Below are 21,856 nucleotides of genomic sequence, written 5' to 3' on the forward strand. Positions count from 1 at the left end.
AAAAAGGTCATTGGAAAAATTAATGCAGCTCTATCAAGATTTAATTCTCATTTCCAATATTTAATGTTATCATTGTGTAAAGCTCGTTTAGTTAAAAATAGCCATTTTAGTGGGAAAAGTTCAAATCGAATGCGCCACAACTCAAGATGGTGAACATTTTCCTTGTTTTATTGAAGTATGTTTCATTTACATTTTTTCAATGATATACTTTTCAAACACACATTGAGGAGTAAGATGCCTATGCATGATTTTTTTAATATATACAGTACATACATGTACATATATCATGATATCAATAATATATTTCATGTGTTAATATTCATGTACATTAAAAATGGTTACAATTTTTGATGCAGGTGCATATTGTCATTTTTTCGAATTTAAAGGTAGAAGTGACTTAACGGACTGTCACCATTAGTGAGTACCTAATGGCATTATATGGTATTGTTTACTGCAGCATGTAGAATGTATTATATGATTTATTTCTCTCAAGGATCAGGTTTTATAATAGCTAAATGTTACTGATAGTGATTGGTTAATATATTAAACAAGTGATATACAGTGTTTGCCTAAGGGTGCATCCCACAAACAAATAATCGATGTTTATTTACATGCTCGCTTTTAAAAAGAAATGACTTCAATATCTAATTCCGAAAACACAAGTTTTTTTTTCCATTTTCTTTGATGCTCAAAAATATGACTGAGTCATGTGTGTCGTTGTTCTGTTAAAATCTATCAATTTTTTTAAAATGATTCAAATTTTGAAGAAAAAAATTAATCGTGTCATGTGTCTTTAGAAAATATACTTTGGATTGCATTTAATATTGTGATGTTGACAATTACAATGAGTTAACTGAGGTCAATAACGCCATACAACGTTAACATTCATGTTAATCTATTCTGCTGGGTGAAATTCTAGACTATAACATGTGCACAGTTTATAAAAGCTTCTTATTTGTTCGGCTGTAAATTTTATTCATAGGTCTTGTCTTCTTCATTGTCGGTGTAGCACGTGACTTCAGGGGATTCTCTGATGGAGGTTGGCAAGGACCCCTCTGATTGGCCGGTGCCTGTCTCCTCCCCCTCCTGCTGCGACAGTTCCTGTTTTAGCATGGACTCGATCATTTCCTTGTTGACCTGATCTTTGTTGTCTCCCTGCATATCATATAAAGGTACATCTAACTTGCGATCGAAAGAATGCTCTTGGAAAAACTGAATAATAGTATACAGGAATTGACCATACAATGTAATTAAAATGAAAAAGTGTTTTTCTTTGATTTCATACTTAAGGAATTATCAAACAAACTTAAGCTGAGAGATAAATTTATCAGGGTTATGATTGTTGATTTTGCATGCATGATACGTAATATCAAGCGATAAACCGTCTCTAACTTACCTCACTTAAATAATTCAGGATCTTGGCAATGGCGTCACGTCTCCGGATCTTCGCCTTTTCCAGATTGGCTAGTTTAGAGAGAACGGCGTCGATTTTACCGATGATCCCGCCCACAGCGTGTTCCATCCGCTCCACCCGGCGACACAGGTGAGTGTACTCCTCATACAGCACACCCGAGAACCCGCCCCTAGTGCCGCGGGGAGCGGATCCACCCGTGACGGAGTCGTTGTCGCTGTCATCATTTTCGCTGGCCTGATTCTGGGTCTCGTTGAGATGGTCATAGTCCTTGGTTATCTGTTCCTGTAGTCAAAATATATTTTGGGACGTTTGTGTCTCATGTCAGTTAAGTATGTGTAGATATTTCCCTTATATATTGTGACCGACGTTCAAATGTACATGCACATTTCCCTTATGTTTGCATGGGAAATATTTCAATATCACTATAGTTTAACCTTAACACGGTGCACATGTAAACGTCATCACGCGTTTGAATAGATATTTTAGTGTTTGATTACCCCCTAAAATGTTTTTTTAATTAAAAAACATGGGTTTTTTTTAAAGAAAAAACTCTTTTTTATGTCAATTCCATCTCATAAAAAAATTCTTCATAATATTTCTGGCACCATATTCTTTCCCACGATTCTAAGTGCGTAAAACAGCACCTTTTTTGTTATACCACTATAATATTCACATTACTGAAAAATATATATCATGGGTTTATTTAAACGACGTTTTAACGACATAAATAAGTTATACAAACATAAAAAAAAATCAGTTTAAATGAAAAGCTTTGGATATCGTCAGTGTTATCAGACTATCATATCGCACCATTATATACTCTAATACATGTACCTTTTGTTTCTCAAGATCCTGGCGGAGCCTCATTTGTTCTTCTTGGTCCAGGTACCGGGAACCGTCCGCGTCATATTTACAAAATAGAGCCTCGATTTCGCCATTGGCATAACCACGTCTGAAAGTAAAGCTTAAGCTTATCCCATTTCTGTCTTACAAGCTTTGATTAGAGGTGTTTTCAGCATGATAGTTTTGACTATTTATGGAGATACTTTACTTGATCAGATCCTGTCTCCATTCATCAAAGTCTATCTTGCCGTCAGCGTTGGCGTCAGCGTACTTCAGCACGTCGTCCAAGTCCAACACACGGTCCTCTTTAGCGTGGATCTTGCCCAGCGTTTTTCTATATCTCTGTCAACAAGAAAGAGAAACATGCGAAATACTAAAAATTCCCAAAGAGTTTTTAATTTAAAAAGGCATAGTTTTTAAATATAAAATAGGCATAGTTTTTAATATAAAATAGGCATAGGCCTACTATCCACGAAATCATGCCGTGTGTTGCGTTGAGATATATTACAACAATATAAATGGTGGAAATTGCAGTAAACAGTGTAAAATTCACTGATCGTGGTTGGATGATTTCAGTACAATTAATTCTTTTTCAGCAATGAATTGACCTTATATAAAAATGCACTGTGTGAACTACTGTAGTGCTCTACTTGCAACTGTAAAACGAAAGATAACTCCAGTTAGAAAATTTACAATTTTTTTCTGTGTTTGGTGACTGCAAGTAGGATTACAAGTGATCTGAAATCAAATATTCCATGCACGGATCCAAAAAGTATTTCTAAGGGGGAGGTCCGAATGACTGTGTTTGCCGGAGGGGGGGGGGGTCTAAGGCCTATTTACTGTAAATTTACAATGTGAATTTAAAAAAATTAATGTTCCGGGGGAGGATGTCTGGTCCTCTTTGACCCCCTCTTCTAGATCCTCGCATGAAATCGAACGGTGTATTAATCATGGTCGATACTTAGTACATTAAGATAAATATCAATTTAGGGTTCGCCGGTTCTTCGGATGTACACGGAGAGTACTGCTATTATTCGGTATTTAAAATTCCTTTTTACATACATGTATATTGACTGGAAACTGGGAAAAAATTAAAGTGATGATGACTTCTTGTGGCAATGGTCTGCCACGCGATCTACATGTATATGTGGATTTTTAGGAAACTTCGAGTGCATTAATGTCATCTTAGTACTGGCATAATTATTGTATCAATGATTGTCTTCGTGCTTGAATGAATATAGAACTTCAGCCAACAAATATCCAGGTCAACTTTTACAGCCCCAGAATTTTTGTATTAACAACAGAACAAAAATATTTAACATTATACGCGGTGGTCTATCATTGGGTTTCACGTTGTTTGAGAAACCCAAACTGAAAAAGAGTTCGAAATAATCCCATTAGGTATACATATTTTAGGTGCTGTGCTAACATGTACAGTCCATAAAATTGAAAATTGCCGATAAACTACACGAAGTATCATCACACAATGAGTCATGTTACCCGATAGGTAATTTTGAACACCAATTTCAACATCCATGTTTCTTCGGTAAATGATCGCAAATCTGTTGATTAAATAGGAATTTGATTAATTTTAACGGTAGGACATGCTTTGAAATTTTGTAGGTATCATAGATTCAGAATGTAAATAATATGAGTTTCAGTTGTTGATATTTGGTTGAAATGCTAACCGATCCTCAGAGAAACACGTGCACGAAGCCCGTGGTGATTCGTAATGCAACAGTACACAGTGTATACAATCCATAGCCTAACTAACAGTGTATACAAACCCTAGCCTAACTAACAGTGTATACAAAACCCCAGCCTAACTAACAGTGTATACAAACGCTAGCCTAACTAACAGCGTATACAAACCCTGGCCTAACTAACAGTGTATACAAACGCTAGCCTAACTAACAGCGTATACAAACCCTGGCCTAACTAACAGTGTATACAAACCCTAGCCTAACTAACAGTGTATACAAAACCCCAGCCTAACTAACAGTGTATACAATCCCTAGCCTAACTAACAGTGTATACAATCCCTAGCCTAACTAACAGTGTATACAATCCCTAGCCTAACTAACAGTGTATACAAACCATGGCCTAACTAACAGTGTATACCATCCCTGGCCTAACTAACAGTGTATACCATCCCTAGCCTAACTAACAGTGTATACAATCCCTAGCCTAACTAACAGTGTATACAATACCTGGCCTAACTAACAGTGTATACCATCCCTGGCCTAACTAACAGTGTATACAAACCGTGGCCTAACTAACAGTGTATACAATCCCTAGCCTAACTAACAGTGTATACCATCCCTGGCCTAACTAACAGTGTATACAATCCCTAGCCTAACTAACAGTGTATACAATCCCTGGCCTAACTAACAGTGTATACAAACCCTGGCCTAACTAACAGTGTATACCATCCCTGGCCTAACTAACAGTGTATACAATCCCTAGCCTAACTAACAGTGTATACAATCCCTGGCCTAACTAACAGTGTATACAATCCCTAGCCTAACTAACGAAGTCCGAGCCTGGCTTACAGTGAGGAAGTAGTCGGAGATCTGGAAGTCGTCGCTCTGATTGGCCAGCTCGCTCTTCACCTCGGAGTACGTGTCGTTAATGATGGCCAGGAACATGTTGACCAATATGAAGAAGATGAAGAAGATGAATAGCATGAAGAATGTGGGGCCCAGGTAGGGGTCCACTTCACGGAGCGCGTAGAAATCAAAACTGCCGAGTATGATGTTGAAGAGGGCAAAACTGTAACAGAAAAAACATTTTCTCCGGTTTGGATTACCAGTAGTGAAAAAATACTAAAGTAATCAATGGAAATATCAACTATATTATTGGTTTAACGATTCTACACTGTAACGATCTCTACACAATGAATATTAAAATGAGTAAAATCTACCACCTCCCTTTACGTTCATTTAATTTATAACTTGTGGATTGGTATGACAAACATTTGATGGATTAAAACTTACAACGAACTCGTAAAATCGCTGAAATCTTTGAGCTTGGACCCAAACAGTAAATACCCCAGCTGTGTGAAAGCCAGAAAGACGATGAAATACATCACAGCGAACCCCGCCAGGTCCTTGGCACAACGAGCAAGAGTCGACGTCAGTTGTGTCATCGTTTTGTTAAAACTGACGTATTTAAAAAGCTAAAAAGGAGAATTTTAAATTAAATTTAATTTTTTTTAAAATCTTATTCCAATTGTATTGCAAAATTTCCTTTACTTTTCTGAACTGATTTTAAAAATACCTTGACCCAGGCAATGAAGACAGTTATAGCAATGGCGTTGTCAAAACGTATTTGCCAGAGACTAATGAAGTCGAAGTCTTGGAACTGGTCGGGTTTGTTGGTCAATTCCTTGAGCTTTTTGTCCACGGTGACGGTTCTGTAGACGTCAAACACCAAGATAACGATTGATATAATGATGACCGTAATGTCCAGAAGGTTCCAGACACTCTTGAAGTACGCAAGCTTGACATGTGATATCTAAAAGAAACGACACAACTAAGAAAGAGTGAGATGAATAAAACCTGCAACATTCTTTTTTCTATCGGCGACTCTTACCTCTAGCAGCTCCTCAATGACATAGTACAGAATAAACAAGGCGACTCTTACCTCTAGCAGCTCCTCAATGATATAGTACAGAATAAACAAGGCGACTCTTACCTCTAGCAGCTCCTCAATGACATAGTACAGAATAAACAAGGCGACTCTTACCTCTAGCAACTCCTCAATGATATAGTACAGAATAAACAAGGCGACTCTTACCTCTAGCAGCTCCTCAATGACATAGTACAGAATAAACAAGGCGACTCTTACCTCTAGCAGCTCCTCAATGATATAGTACAGAATAAACAAGGCGACTCTTACCTCTAGCAGCTCCTCAATGATATAGTACAGAATAAACAAGGCGACTCTTACCTCTAGCAGCTCCTCAATGATATAGTACAGAATAAACAAGGCGACTCTTACCTCTAGCAGCTCCTCAATGATATAGTACAGAATAAACAAGGCGACTCTTACCTCTAGCAGCTCCTCAATGATATAGTACAGAAAAAAACAAGGCGACTCTTACCTCTAGCAGCTCCTCAATGATATAGTACAGAATAAACAAGGCGACTCTTACCTCTAGCAGCTCCTCAATGATATAGTACAGAATAAACAAGGCGACTCTTACCTCTAGCAGCTCCTCAATGATATAGTACAGAATAAACAAGGCGACTCTTACCTCTAGCAGCTCCTCAATGATATAGTACAGAATAAACAAGGCGACTCTTACCTCTAGCAGCTCTTCAATGATATAGTACAGAATAAACAAGGCGACTCTTACCTCTAGCAGCTCCTCAATGATATAGTACAGAATAAACAAGGCGACTCTTACCTCTAGCAGCTCCTCAATGATATAGTACAGAATAAACAAGGCGACTCTCACCTCTAGCAGCTCCTCAATGATATAGTACAGAATAAACAAGGCGACTCTCACCACTAGCAGCTCCTCAATGATATAGTACAGAATAAACAAGGCGACTCTCACCTCTAGCAGCTCCTCAATGATATAGTACAGAATAAACAAGGCGACTCTCACCTCTAGCAGCTCCTCAATGATATAGTACAGAATAAACAAGGCGACTCTCACCTCTAGCAACTCCTCAATGATATAGTACAGAATAAACAAGGCGACTCTCACCACTAGCAGCTCCTCAATGATATAGTACAGAATAAACAAGGCGACTCTCACCTCTAGCAGCTCCTCAATGATATAGTACAGAATAAACAAGGCGACTCTCACCTCTAGCAGCTCCTCAATGATATAGTACAGAATAAACAAGGCGACTCTTACCTCTAGCAGCTCCTCAATGATATAGTACAGAATAAACAAGGCGACTCTTACCTCTAGCAGCTCCTCAATGATATAGTACAGAATAAACAAGGCGACTCTTACCTCTAGCAGCTCCTCTATGATATCGTACAGAATAAACAAGGCGACTCTTACCTCTAGCAGCTCCTCTATGATATAGTACAGAATAAAAAAGGCGAAGAATCCTTCACAGGCCAGGACGAAAAAATCAAAGACGGTCACATAGCGCAGTAGTTTCACCGTGCGGAAACTCCATGACGTCATCGCTCCTCCCGTGGCTGGGAACTCTACTGAGAGTCTGACCACGCAGAACAGGTTCACGTTGGCGTTATACACGGTGAAATCTATGAACAAAGCCCGTGTTCCTCGAGTGATCCAGCTCTTCCTGAACAAGTGCTCCATAATCTGTGTCGTTTGTAACTTAGTCGTTCCCAGATTCTGCACGAACCCTCCCCCGCTGTATGACGTCAGCTTACCCTCACTGCTGCTTCCATCCAGTGAGGCCTCGGACTGATACGTGAAACTAAACCAAAGTATGTAATGTAAACGTGACTGGGTGGAGATAACTAGTGAAAGTGTTTATTCGTTCTTTCAGAAACATCGCTTGATAGAAGTTTTGTGGTGTTAATAAAAAACTTCTTGAAATTAGAAAGGTTAATATTTTTCACTGAATTCTGTGGCAAAAGATTTGTTTTTCCTTATAGTTCATTTTTGGTCTATAAATAAATACATTGGATCTTTTTCTATTATTTTAATGAATACATGGTATTTTGATTTTCATTGACCATTTTGACATTTTTTGTAAGTGACATTTAAAAGAGGATATTAAGTGGTGTAGACTTACGCCGTGTAATTGTCGACATCATATTTACTGTTTCTATCTTCATTTGATTCCGAATATTCACCATAGCAATCAAAGATGATGTCACGAAAATATTCATGCACAACACAGGAGTTGTTGCTGACCTTCAGTTGTCGGATTCGGGGCAATCCCAGCAGTTTGTTCTCGTAAAAGACAAACGAGGAGGGGAGTGAGCGGTTGTACCAGAGGTTCCAGTGGAGGGCGGAGGGCAGGATTCCTTGAAGAAACTGTTGACAAAAGGATTGTAAAGATTGTCAACAATGAATTAACGAAGTGTCCATTGGGCAAAACCCATCACATTATGTATAACCCACCGTCCACGTGTCTCCGACACTCCCAACGGTCCGGAAGGACACGCTTCCGGAACTTGAGTCCAAAAATAACTCGCTCATGACTTTTGTGACGTAGTACATCGATGTGCTGGTCATGCCGATCGCCACTGTTAAATAGACAATCTGGCATATATGTATATCGAAAAAAAGATCATTGTATCAAATCTAAAGGAGGTAGATATAGCATAAATATGATCATACAACCTTCTTAAAGAATGATTATTGATTTGTTAACATTTGTTACCTATGGAGAGCAGCACAAGAAAGAGGATGTAGACCACCAGCTCCTTCAGTGTGGTCCGGACCTGGAGCTTCTTGTCGTCCGACTCCAGGGTGAGACGAGTCGTCCACAGAGCTATAAAACGAGGCAAATTCACATCAGGGCTATAGAACAAAATACATGGATGGAGCTACAGAACGAGACACAAAAAGATACAATACAAGAAACAAAGAGATACAGAACAAGAAACAAAGAGATACAGAACGAGACACAAAGAGATACAGAACGAGACACACAGAGATACAGAATGAGACACAGAGAGATACAGAACAAGACACAGAGAGATACAGAATGAGACACAGAGAGATTCAGAACGAGACACAAAGAGATACAGAACGAGACACAGAGAGATACAGAACGAGACACAAAGAGATATAGAACGAGACACAGAGAGATTCAGAACGAGACACAGGGATATACAGAACAAGACACAGAGAGATACAGAACGAGACACAGAGAGATACAGAACGAGACACAGAGAGATACAGAACGAGACACAAAGAGATACAGAACGAGACACAGAGAGATTCAGAACGAGACATAGAGAGATACAGAACGAGACACAGAGAGAGACACAGAGAGATACAGAACGAGACACAAAGAGATACAGAACGAGACACAGAGAGATACAGAACTAGACACAAAGAGATACAGAACGAGATACAGAGAGATACAGAACGAGACACAGAGAGATACAGAACGAGACACAAAGAGATACAGAACCAGACACAGAGAGATACAGAACGAGACAGCAAGAGATACAGAACGAGAAACAAAGAGATACAGAACGAGACACAAAGAGCTACAGAACGAGACACAGAGAGATACAGAACTAGACACAAAGAGATACAGAACGAGATACAGAGAGATACAGAACGAGACACAGAGAGATACAGAACGAGACACAAAGAGATACAGAACGAGACACAGAGAGATTCAGAACGAGACATAGAGAGATACAGAACGAGACACAGAGAGAGACACAGAGAGATACAGAACGAGACACAAAGAGATACAGAACGAGACACAGAGAGATACAGAACGAGACACAAAGAAATACAGAACGAGACACAGAGAGATACAGAACGAGACACAGAGAGATACAGAACGAGACACAAAGAGATACATACCAGACACAGAGAGATACAGAACGAGACAGCAAGAGATACAGAACGAGACACAAAGAGATACAGAACGAGACACAAAGAGATACAGAACGAGACACAGAGAGATTCAGAACGAGACATAGAGAGATACAGAACGAGACACAGAGAGAGACACAGAGAGATACAGAACGAGACACAAAGAGATACAGAACGAGACACAGAGAGATACAGAACGAGACACAAAGAGATACAGAACGAGACACAGAGAGATACAGAACATGACACAGAGAGATACAGAACGAGACACAAAGAGATACAGAACCAGACACAGAGAGATACAGAACGAGACAGCAAGAGATACAGAACGAGAAACAAAGAGATACAGAACGAGACACAAAGAGCTACAGAACGAGACACAAAGAGATACAGAACAAGAAACAAAGAGATACAGAACGAGACACAAGGAGATACAGAACGAGACACAAAGAGATAAAGAATGGGACACAAAGAGATACAGAACAAAACACAAAGAGATACAGAACGAGACACAAAGAGATACAAAACGAGACACAGAGAGATACAGAACGAGACACAAAGAGATAAAGAACGGGACACAAAGAGATACAGAACGAGACGCAGAGAGATACAGAACGAGACACAAAGAGATACAGAACGAGACACAAAGAGATACAGAACGAGACACAAAGAGATAAAGAACGGGACACAAAGAGATACAGAACGAGACGCAGAGAGATACAAAACGAGACACAGAGAGATAAAGAACGAGACACAGAGAGATACAAAACGAGACACAGAGAGATACAGAACGAGACACAAAGAGATACAGAACGAGACACAAAGAGAAACAAAACGAGACACAGAGAGATACAGAACGAGATACAGAGAGATACAGAACGAGACACAAAGAGATACAGAACGAGACACAAAAACTTTTTACATTTTCGACTTATTCTCAAGAATCACTGGGCAAATTTAAACTAAACTTAGTAAAATTTTTATTGAGTAAAGGGGATTCAAGTTTGTTAAAACGAAGGGACACGTCCACTTTTAAGGGAAGATAATAAGGATTTAATGAAAATTTGTTGATATTTTTCAGAAATCTTCCTCTTCAAAACCATTTAGCCAGATAAGCTGATACTTGTGTGGAAGCATCCTTCGATAGTGTAGATTTAATTTTGTTCAATTCAAATCATTGTCCCCGGTGGTAAGGTCACTAAGGTGGGACCCCAATTGGGGGGGGGGGGGGGGGTCGAAATTTACATAGAAATAAATAGAGTTAATTTTTAAAATTCTTCTCAAAAACCATTTGGCCAGAAAAGCTGAGGCTTAAGCATCCTCAGATAATGTAGATTCAAGTCTCTTCAAACCATGGTCCCTGTGGAGGTGAAGCCACAATAGGGATCAAAGTTTTACATAAAAATATAGATAGAGTTAATTTTTAAAAATCTTCTACTAAAAAAATTGGGCCAGAAAAGCTGAAACTTGTGGGGAAGCATACTCAGATAGTGTAGATTCAAGTTTCTTCAAATCATGGTCCCTGGGGTTAAGGCGGTGCCACAATGGGGGTTAACGTTTTACACAGGAATGTATAGAGAAAATCTTTATAAATCTTATACTCAAAAAACATTTGGCCAGAAAAGGTGAAACTTGTGTGAAGGCATCACCAGAGAGTTCAATTAGATTCAAGTTTGTTCAGATTATTGTCACGGGCCACGGGGGGAGGGGGTGGGGGAGTCAAAGTTTTACATAGGAATATAAAGAGTTATCTTTTAAAATCTTCTTCTCAAAAACCTTTTGGCCAGAAAAGCTGAAACTTGTGTGGAAGCATTCTCAGGTAGTCAATAGTATAGTGTAGATTCAAATTCTCAAAATCATATTTTTCAGGAATAGGGCGGGGCCACATTGGGGGTCCAATTTCACAAAGGAGATCATTTTAGATTCACCAAAACTCAAACGTTATGATATATGGTTTTTCTTATATTCGAGCATTTTGACTGATTGTTGATTCTTTAAAATCGTTTAGACTTTGCCCCCCTGGACAAGTCTTGGGCTTCACAAGTTTGATGTACGTTTATATCCCATTTGATTAAGATCTTCTTGAGAGCAGTATTGCTCAATCTGTTAAATGACTATATAATCATCCTGTGCATAAAGGGCACAATGATAAACATAATATCCAGGTAAAATACGGATTTTTTAAATACAGAATCTGTTATACTACATTGTTCAGAAATGTTGTATATGACTTCGTAAAGCTGGTTTTATGTCTATGATGTCTATTGTTGCTCAGGTGGGCGATGTGGCCCATGGGCCTCTTGTTTTATGTTTCAATTTTCTTTAATTAAAAGACCCCATTCGATTAGATATAATAATAAAAATATTCTTACACTTGAGTCCGTGCTTCAGTTTCTTTAAGCATCCTTTACTTTGTTGAGTTCCTTGTTCTGGAATTTTATGGAAATCCTGGTCTTCTTCATTGTTTTGAATGGACTGGACGGGGGTCAGAGTCTGGGGCGGAGGGCTCGAGCGGCTGGGTGGGGGGCTCTCGGCAGTCCATGGCTGAGGCTGTTCGGGGTTGCTCTGACGACTCGTAGACGGTTCTCTCTCCTCCATTTCTCTTTTATCTGTACTGAGTGTGAGTTATGGTACCAAGCATAGGCGTCGGAAACGGCAAGGGGGGGGGGGCAGATTTTTTGCAAAGTTAGACATAACCATAATCCTTGTTCTGGCTTGTCAAGATTTCTGAAAAGTTTACCCCCCCCACCCCCCCCCCCCCTCTTCAATTTGCTTCCGACGCCACTGTTAAAATATATATGGTGTTCTTTAGACGTTAACTTCTGTAAGAGCTTTTGTAAAATATTTCTAAATAAGGAATCATTCTTTTAGTATTATTAGGGGATAATTTTGGTCGGGCGTGTTCAAATCCAATATTTGTTCAAATCCAATATTAATGATAGATTTGATCACGCCCCGACCGAAATTATCACCTCATAGTATTCAAAGAATGATTTCTTATTAGGGTCTTCCGTCTTCAGCGGAAGACCCTTCTATTGTTCTATTGTTTCTTTTTCACTTTTCTTATTGTTATTAAGGTCTTCCGTTTTCCAACGGAAGACCTTATTGTTTTCGTTCGGTTTCTTTTTCCCTATTATTATTATTTTTTTTCTTACAAAATTTGTGCAGGCGATTTCTCGAAAATGGCTCGGCCGATTTTCGTGAAACTTTCAGATCTAATAGATATTAATCCGAACTTAATATACATTTTTTTATTTTTATGACGTCATTTCCGTTCTTGAGAAAATGACGTTTTAACGATTTTCAGAGGGTCGGCTTGTCCAGGGATCTCCTCCTAAACGGTAAAAGATATTGAGTTCAAACTTTCAGGGATTGTAGACAAGAGATTGTAGATGTGCTATTTGGCATTCATATTTGTCATGCTCAAAAAGCGTTTACGCTCGCCTGGTCCCGAAAATTGAGACTAAAAAAACGTCGTAATTTTTAATGGTTTTCTTAGTTTGTCTCTTTTTTGAAAAATATTTTGTTAACACTTGTAATGCAAAAAAGATTTATATTTACAAGACCTTTCATTTGATATCAAGAAAAAGGGGCTGGCCCCTCAAATTAAGGGACAAAAAGGCTCTAAAGTCTTTCATCTGTAGCCCTTTACTGAGTGATATTTTGTGAACAGTTATAGAAGCAAATATGTTTATCTTACAATTATTTATCCAAGCAATGTAATGATTTTATCGCCTGTTACGTAATTAGGGGTTTTTAGGGGCCAAAAGTCCAGAATTTTGATCACCCATATCTCAGAAAGGAAAAATATTTTGAAATAAAGTATAGAAGTAAAGATGCTCAAAATGATGTACTTAATAATATGCAATTTTCAAATTTTCGTTAAATGGCCCCTATAAGGAGTTATGGGATCGGCCCCTAAAACGTTCTTTCCTATATATCTCAAGAACGGTAACAAATTTCTAAACACTTGTTGAACAAAATGTGTTGAGATTTAAATGACCTTTTATTTGATATCAAGAAAAAGGGGCTGGCCCCTCAAATTAGGGGACAAAAAGGCTCTAAAGTATTTCATCTGTAGCTCTTTACTGAGTGATATTTTGTGAACAGTTATAGAAGCAAATATGTTTATCTTACAATTATTTATCCAAGCAATGTAATGATTTTATCGCCTGTTACGTAATTAGGGGTTTTTAGGGGCCAAAAGTCCAGAATTTTGATCACCCATATCTCAGAAAGGAAAAATATTTTGAAATAAAGTATAGGAGTAAAGATGCTCAAAATGATGTACTTAATAATATGCAATTTTCAAATTTTCGTTAAATGGCCCCTATAAGGAGTTATGGGATCGGCCCCTAAAACGTTCTTTCCTATATATCTCAAGAACGGTAACAAATTTCTAAACACTTGTTGAACAAAATGTGTTGAGATTTAAATGACCTTTTATTTGATATCAAGAAAAAGGGGCTGGCCCCTCAAATTAGGGGACCAAAGGGCTCTAAAGTCTTTCATCTGTAGCTCTTTACTGAGTGATATTTTGTGAACAGTTATAGAAGCAAATATGTTTATCTTACAATTATTTATCCAAGCAATGTAATGATTTTATCGCCTGTTACGTAATTAGGGGTTTTTAGGGGCCAAAAGTCCAGAATTTTGATCACCCATATCTCAGAAAGGAAAAATATTTTGAAATAAAGTATAGAAGTAAAGATGCTCAAAATGATGTACTTAATAATATGCAATTTTCAAATTTTCGTTAAATGGCCCCTATAAGGAGTTATGGGATCGGCCCCTAAAACGTTCTTTCCTATATTTCTCAAGAACGGTAACAAATTTTTAAACAGTTGTTGAACAAAATGTGTTGAAATTTAAATGACCTTTATTTGATATCAAGAAAAAGGGGCTGGCCCCTCAAATTAGGGTACCAAAGGGCTCTTAAGTCTTTCATCTGTAGCCCTTTACTGAGGGATATTTTGTGAAAGGCTATAGAAGCAAATATGTTTATCTTACAATTATGTATCCAAGCAATGTAATGTCATGTAATGAGGGTTTTTTAGGGGTCAAAAGTCCAAAATTTTGATCACCCATATCTCAGAAAGAAAAAATATTTGAAATGCAGTATAGAAGAAAAGATGCTAAAAATGACGTACTTAACAACATGCAATCTTCAAAATTTGGTTCAGCGGCTCCAATAAGGAGATAAGGGACCGGCCCCTTAAACTTTTTCTTTTAAGATATCTCAAGAACAGTGACGAATTCTAAACACTTGTTGAACAAAGCTCTTACACCTGTAACAAAATAGTTTCTGGCCCCCTAGAATGTAGACCCTGTTTTTTTATTCTAAATCATGTTTAGTTATTATTATTATTATTATTATTATTTTTTTCCACGAATTTTGTGCACGCGATTTCTCGAAAACTATTCGGCCGATTTCGACCATTTTTTCTCAGATAATTGTCAGTGGTCACAATTCTAGAAGTTTTTTTAAATTTTGAAATCGGCACTTCCGGTTCCGATTTACGGCCGATTTTGTAAGTTTTTACGACTAATTTTGTGCAGACATAAACTCAGAGACTATCAGAGATAGGAATATGAAATTTTCAGGATAGGTAAACTATAGGTTGAAGTTGTGCACAATGTAGTTTTTTGGCGCCAGTGGCGCCATTTCTATGAGCTCGCCTAGGCTCGAAAATTGGGTACGAATTTCGAATCAAATTTTTCATACGTTTTGATCTGTATCTTTTTATGAGTTGATATTTTGTTAAAACATATATAACAAAAGTGGTAGATAATCAAAAGTTCGTTTCAACAAAATCAAGAAATAGGGGCTGGCCCCTTAAATTAGGGGCCAAGACAGTCATAAACTCTATTACAAATAACTTAAAAACGATAAAGATTTTGTAATGCATTATAGAAGCAAAGTTGTTGATTGTTCCAATATCTATTAGAAAAAATCATTGCCACGCCCATTTATTACGTAATTAGGGATTTTTAGGGGTCAAAGTACTCAAACTTTGACGCAATATAACTAGAGAAGTAGACATATTTTGTTAGACATGATATAAGAGAAAATGTTTGAATTTATGATTTAAATCGATTCCACTTATCAAAACCCGAATTTCCGTCTCCATTAAGGATCTAGAGGGCTGGCCCCTAAAATATTCATACATTTGTATCTCAAAAATGATCAACAATTTTAGATAGGTGTAAGAACAAAAATTGTTAGTATTCTTAAGACCTTTTCAAAGAAATCAAGAAAAAGGGGCTGGCTACCTTTTTTAGGGGGGGGGGGGAGAAACTCGTAAAGTCTATTACAAATTACATGAAAACGATTAAGATTTCGTAATGCATTTTAAAAGCAAAGTTGTTAATTGTAGCAATATCTATCTGGAAAACTCATTGCAACACCCATTTATTACGTAATAAGGGATTTGTATACATTATCTGAAAGTGTGTGTGTGTGTGTGGGGGGGGGGGGGGGCGGGTAATTCTAAAATTATATCGATTATTCATGGTATGATTAAAAACAGAAATCGCAAGGAAGACCTACTCGTTACTCGTAACGAGATCGTATCTAGTTATTATTATTTTTTTTCTTCCTATTTTTGTGCACGCGATTTCTCAGAAACGACTCGTCCGATCTCAATCAAATTTTCAGATATGAAAGATATTGGTCTGAACCTGATTAAATTTTTTTTGTGTTGATGACGTCACATCCGTTTTTGAGATATTGAGATTTTTCCAATTTTTATATGGGTATTTTGTCTTCTGTTGTTCTCCTAAACTATAAGAGATATTAAGCTCAAATTTTTACGGTAGGTAAAGGAAAGATTAAGGTTTTGCATGATTGTTGATTTGTATGTTGAGCACTACTGGCGCCAAAGCTCGCTATGGCTCGAAAATTGACATTAAAAAAGCGTCGTGAATTTTTGTGTTTTTCTCTCTTTATCTCTTTTCTGGAAAATATTTTGTTAAAACTTGTAATGTAAAAAAGGTTTATATTTACAAGACCTTTCTGCTGATATCAAGAAAAAGGGGCTGGCCCCTAATATTAGGGACCTAAAGGGCTCTAAACTCTTTTACCCATCACTCTTTACCGAGGGATATTTTGTAATAAATTATAGAAGCAAATATGTTTATCTTACAGATATGAAGCCAAGCAGTAAAACGATTTTCTCATATGTTACGTAATTAGGGGTTTTTAGGGGTCAGAAGTCCAAAACTTTGACCACCTATATCTCAAAACGGAAAAATATTTTGAAATGCAGTATAAAAGAGAAGATGCTCAAAATGATGTACTTAACACCATGCAACCTAAAAAATTTGGTTCAGCGGCCCCAATAAGGAGATAAGGGACCGGCCCCTAAAACATTCTTTCTGAGATATCTCAAGAATGGTAACGAATTTCTGAACACTTGTTGAACAAAATGTCTTTATAATTAAATGACCTTTCATTTGATACCAAGAAAAAGGGGCTGGCCCCTAATATTAGGGACCTAGAGGGCTCTAAAGTCTTTTTACTATAGTTCTTTACTGAGGGATATTTTGTAATAAATGATAGAAGCAAATATGTTTATCTTACAGTTATGAAGCCAAGCAGTATAACGATTTTCTCATATGTTACGTAATTAGGGATTTTTAGGGGTCAGAAGTCCAAAACTTTGACCACCTATATCTCAAAACGGAAAAATATTTTGAAATGCAGTATAAAAGAAAAGATGCTCAAAATGATGTCCTTAACAACATGCAGTCTAAAAAATTTGGTTCAGCGGCCCCAATAAGGAGATAAGGGACCGGCCCCTAAAATATTCTTTCTGAGATATCTCAAGAATGGTAACGAATTTCCGAACACTTGTTGAACAAAATGTCTTTATAATCAAATGACCTTTCATTTGATACCATGAAAAAGGGGCTAGCCCCTAATATTAGGGACCTAGAGGGCTCTAAAGTCTTTTTCCTATAGTTCTCTACCGAGGGGTATTTCGTAATAGATTATAGAAGCAAATATGTTTATCTAACAGTTGTGTAGTTTAACACTATAATGATTTTTCTCATGTGTTACGTAATTAAGGATTTTTAGGGGTCAAAAGTCCAAAAATGTGATAACCTATATCTCAAAAAGAAAAAATATTTTGAAATGCAGTATAAAAGAAAAGATGCTCAAAATAATATACCTAATAACATGCAACCTTACAATTTTTGTTCAGCGGCCCCAATAAGGAGATAAGGTCCGGCCCCTAAAATATTCTTTCTGAGATATCTCAAGAACGGTGACGAATTTCTAAACACTTGTTGAACAAAACTCTTACACCTGAAACAAAATAGTATCAGGCACTTTAAATGAAGATCCTCTTTTCCTGTTTAAATCATGTATAGCTGTTAAATAGCAAAATCAAGATCGAACATAAATCTCAATTTCTAAAATCAGACGGAAGACCTCCTCGTTGCTCGCAACGAGATCGTGTCTAGTTATTATTAGGGTCTTCCGTTTTCAACGGAAGACCCTCTTGTTATTCTATTGTTTCTTTTTCATTATTATTATTTTTCTTTTTCTTTATTTTTCTGACTTTTTCAAAGCTTAATATCTCAAAAAGTTTTCAACAGATTTACATGAAACTTTCAGGGATTATGTAGCATTATTGTGCCTCAAAGATCTTAAATTTTCAACTACAACGTCACTTCCGTTTTAACGTTACGTCAATTTTTAAATTTTAAAAAAGTGATTTTGTCCAGGGCGTTTTTCAAAAACGATTCAAGATAAAGACTTGGAATTTTCTGTGTTGAAGCAATGATCGTTTTTATTTGGACATAAGACTGGAAATTAGTTTCCGTCACTTCCGGTCTAAACCGGAAGTGTTCTAAAATTTTTGAATTTTCGAATTTTTCGTTTTAATTTAAAATGTTTACGAGGTTTGTAGAGTTTGTTATGCTGAACACGAATCTGAAATCCGTTTGAAAATCGGACGATGCATTACAGAGATAATGGGGGTTAAAAATTGATTTTTCCGGAAATTTTGATTCCGCGTCCTTGGTTTAAAAAATAGCGTAATGTTCAAAGTAAAATTAACTCGTACCAAAAATAATCGCTAAGTCGTACTTGAACACATTCGGATTTTTTTGTTAAGTCGTTCTTGAAATCAGAAAGGTTTTTGTTAAGTCGTACTTAAAATCATTCGTATTTTGTTAAGTCGTACCAGGAATAATTCGATTTTTTCATCTTTTTATTTTTGTTACTCTTGTTATTGGTTTAAGGGCTCTGCTTCATACAGGAACTTCCAGCTTTACTTCCGATATTAACGGAAGACCCACTCGTTGCTTTGCAACGAGCTTTGCTCTAGTTATTATTCTTTTTTTTTCTTACCGATTTTGTGCAGACGATTTCTCGGAGATGGCTGGATCGATTTCGCTCAAATTTTCAATATAAACGTGTTTTTATCTAAAGCTGATACATTTTTTTCCATTTTTGAAAAAAACACTTCCGGTCAAAAGTTATCGTCCGTTTACGATTTTAAAAAGTCAATTTTGTTGGTCGGGTTTCTCAAAAACGAGTAAAGATAAAAGGCTGAAATTTTCAGAGATGATAGATCTAGCGTTTTTCTGGTGCACCTCGGTCAAGAGAATATCCGCCGTTACTTCCGGTCGTCACCGGAAGGAAATTTGAAAAATTGAATTTTTCGACTTTTTTTTTTTTTTTTAATATTTTTTTTTGAAATTTTAACACGTTATAGTGACCCTTTTACTGATTAAGAATATGTAATTAGATTTGAAATCGATCAAGGCATTCTCGAGAAATTAAGCGTCAAATTTCTGAAGCGGAGTCCGAGTAGCTCAGTCGTTATAGTCGTGGACATGGCCCAGGCGACCCGGGTTCAAGCCTCGAGTGCCGCAATTTTTTTTTCTCTTTTTTTCGCTTAGATCTACGATTTTATCTGTGAATTGATAAGTTTAATCTTATCTATTCAAAAATTGGACGGAAGACCCACTCGTTGCTCGCAACGAGATCGAATCTAGTTACTTATATTTATAATTCTAAGCCATCTTACGATTAAATATTTAAATATAAATAAGCAAATCCCGCTGGCGCCTCAATTTGGCTTTATTAGTTATATCAGTTATATACTATAAGTACAATATCGATACGTAGTGTTATCACAGGCAAAGACACAAGAAAATGTAAATATATATGAATAATATGTTATATGGTGAAGCGCATTTTAGTATACTTAATATAATTACTAGTATGCGTTATGGACATGTGCTCCCTTTCCTTGTTTGTGTGTAATTTCCCATTTAAAGGTTTGACTATATGAAACTTCTGCGTAGTATGTTTTAACTGTTTGGTTTTCTCTTTCTCTTTTTTTCTTTTTATTTATTACACAATGATGTGGTTGCAGTTCCACCCATTCAAAAAATTTTTTTTAACATATTAACCTAACACAGGAATATATTCTGTTCGAATTCTAATGCCAAAAAATTCCTTACACATTTTACATGTACTTAAGATGTCAGTGTCATTACTCTTAATATCTTTCAAACACCCTCATTATCCTGAATTGGTGTGGTTCGTGTTCAGATTTAGATGACGACTCTTGATCCCAGTGTGAATTTAATTAACACACTTCACTTTCCGGTGCACTGGCGTCGGAAGCAAATTGAAAGTGGGGGGGGCTAGACTAATTCTCTGAAATATTGAGAAAATAGTAATTCCCAAAATCATGGAAATCCTAATCAGTGGGGGGGGGGGGGGGGGGGTATACCTATACTTCCCGTAAAAAAAAATTTACTTACCCAAAATTTTTTTCTCCTCCAAAAATCATGAAATTCCTAATCCGTGGTTTGGGGGGGGGGGGGGGGGGGGGGGGAGTAGTATGCTTGTGAATCCAACTTTTCAATCTTTCAAGGTAAATTTAGAAACAATAATCTTTCATGCGAGAAAAAGTGGGGGGGGGGGGGGGCTGAACCCTCTATTATGCTATGTTTCTAATGGTAAGGTATAAATTTGCAAAAAAAGTGGGGGGGGCTAAGCCCCCCCTAGCCCCCCCGGTTCCGACGCCTATGCGGTGTCGGTAAGGGTGTAAGGAAGGTGTTTGAGGCAAATAGTGTGGTTTATCTGTAGTAAAATCTCTTGGAATTTTTTGGGGGTATGAACATTTTAAGATCTGGATAATTTATTCCTTAGTTAGTTTAATGAGCCCAAAATCGTGCGGACCATATTGTGCGTAATAGATATCTTCTTTTTTTCTGCATAGAAGGAACTCTACCTCTATGGTATGTCAATCCAAATTTCCCGTAGAGCTAAAGTTCTGCAGTGAGTAAAAAATCAGTCATTTTTGGCTTTAGCATAGCACAACGGGAGCTAGAAGGAATAATGGGAAACCGCCAAAAACTCTTTATGCATTTGTAGGTTTTAATAGCTCGTTCTTTTCTCTCGCACTGATTCTTAGAGCTCGCTTCGCTAATACATGTACATGTATGTGTCACACACTGGTTTCTACCGTCATGACTAATTGTTCGGGGAAATTAACTGTTATAGTTAAGTTTAAATTGATTAATTTTAAACTTTTAATGTAACATATGTCAACGGTGTGACCTCAGATAATTTTTTTAGATAGAGACAGTATAATTTAATTTTGTAAAAGACAGATCAAAATTCATTTGAAAGGTACAAAAAAGTTGAATCCGCCTGCCTACCCAAAGCATGATGTTAAGCCAAGTTAAACTAAACATTGCGTGCTTAGCCTACACTTACAGTGTATGACGAAGAATTTGATTTCTTGATCATATAGCATTGATGCATGTAGGTTTAAGATATATATTTACAGAATATCCAATCTTGTCAACAGAAAAACATTATTAATTAGTTGATCCTATAAATCATATAATTTATTTTAGTTTGAAAAAAGCACAGAATAAAAACGGTTTGACAATAAATCCCGAACTAATCAGTAAATCACTTACCTTCCTACTGTCCCTCTACAGTCATAGTTAGCGGTGGTACCTAGGGGGTGCGTTGTTCGAAGTCAAATACATGTACACTGTCCAAACTCTGACACCTGTAAACTATACACTGATGTTTTCCTACAAAATATGTAGGA

The 21,856-nt window shown here is 37.1% G+C and overlaps 1 protein-coding gene across 4 annotated transcripts; it reads right to left on the bottom strand.

The window, feature by feature from the left end:
- Nucleotides 1-150: 150 nt before the first annotated feature.
- On the bottom strand, nt 151-21,856 carry LOC128171317 (polycystic kidney disease 2-like 1 protein). 4 transcript variants are annotated; one of them, XM_052837089.1, is made up of 14 exons: nt 21,720-21,819; nt 21,023-21,064; nt 12,134-12,370; nt 8,584-8,694; nt 8,322-8,446; nt 7,990-8,234; nt 7,281-7,668; nt 5,537-5,773; nt 5,254-5,435; nt 4,810-5,029; nt 2,466-2,599; nt 2,249-2,366; nt 1,397-1,696; nt 151-1,155 (listed from the first exon to the last, which is right to left on the bottom strand). In XM_052837089.1, exons 3-14 carry the CDS (start codon nt 12,357-12,359, stop codon nt 973-975), a joined length of 2,469 nt encoding a protein of 822 aa, XP_052693049.1. In that variant the 5' UTR covers nt 12,360-12,370; nt 21,023-21,064; nt 21,720-21,819; the 3' UTR covers nt 151-972. The 4 variants fall into 4 exon arrangements, with proteins under 4 accessions (XP_052693049.1, XP_052693047.1, XP_052693048.1 ...); XM_052837087.1 differs by lacking the exon at nt 21,023-21,064 and having other exon boundaries at nt 21,720-21,856; XM_052837088.1 differs by lacking the exon at nt 21,023-21,064 and having other exon boundaries at nt 12,134-12,375; nt 21,720-21,855.

The sequence above is a fragment of the Crassostrea angulata genome, chromosome 2 (assembly GCF_025612915.1).
Source record: "Crassostrea angulata isolate pt1a10 chromosome 2, ASM2561291v2, whole genome shotgun sequence".
NCBI classification, from domain to species: Eukaryota; Metazoa; Mollusca; class Bivalvia; order Ostreida; family Ostreidae; genus Magallana; species Magallana angulata.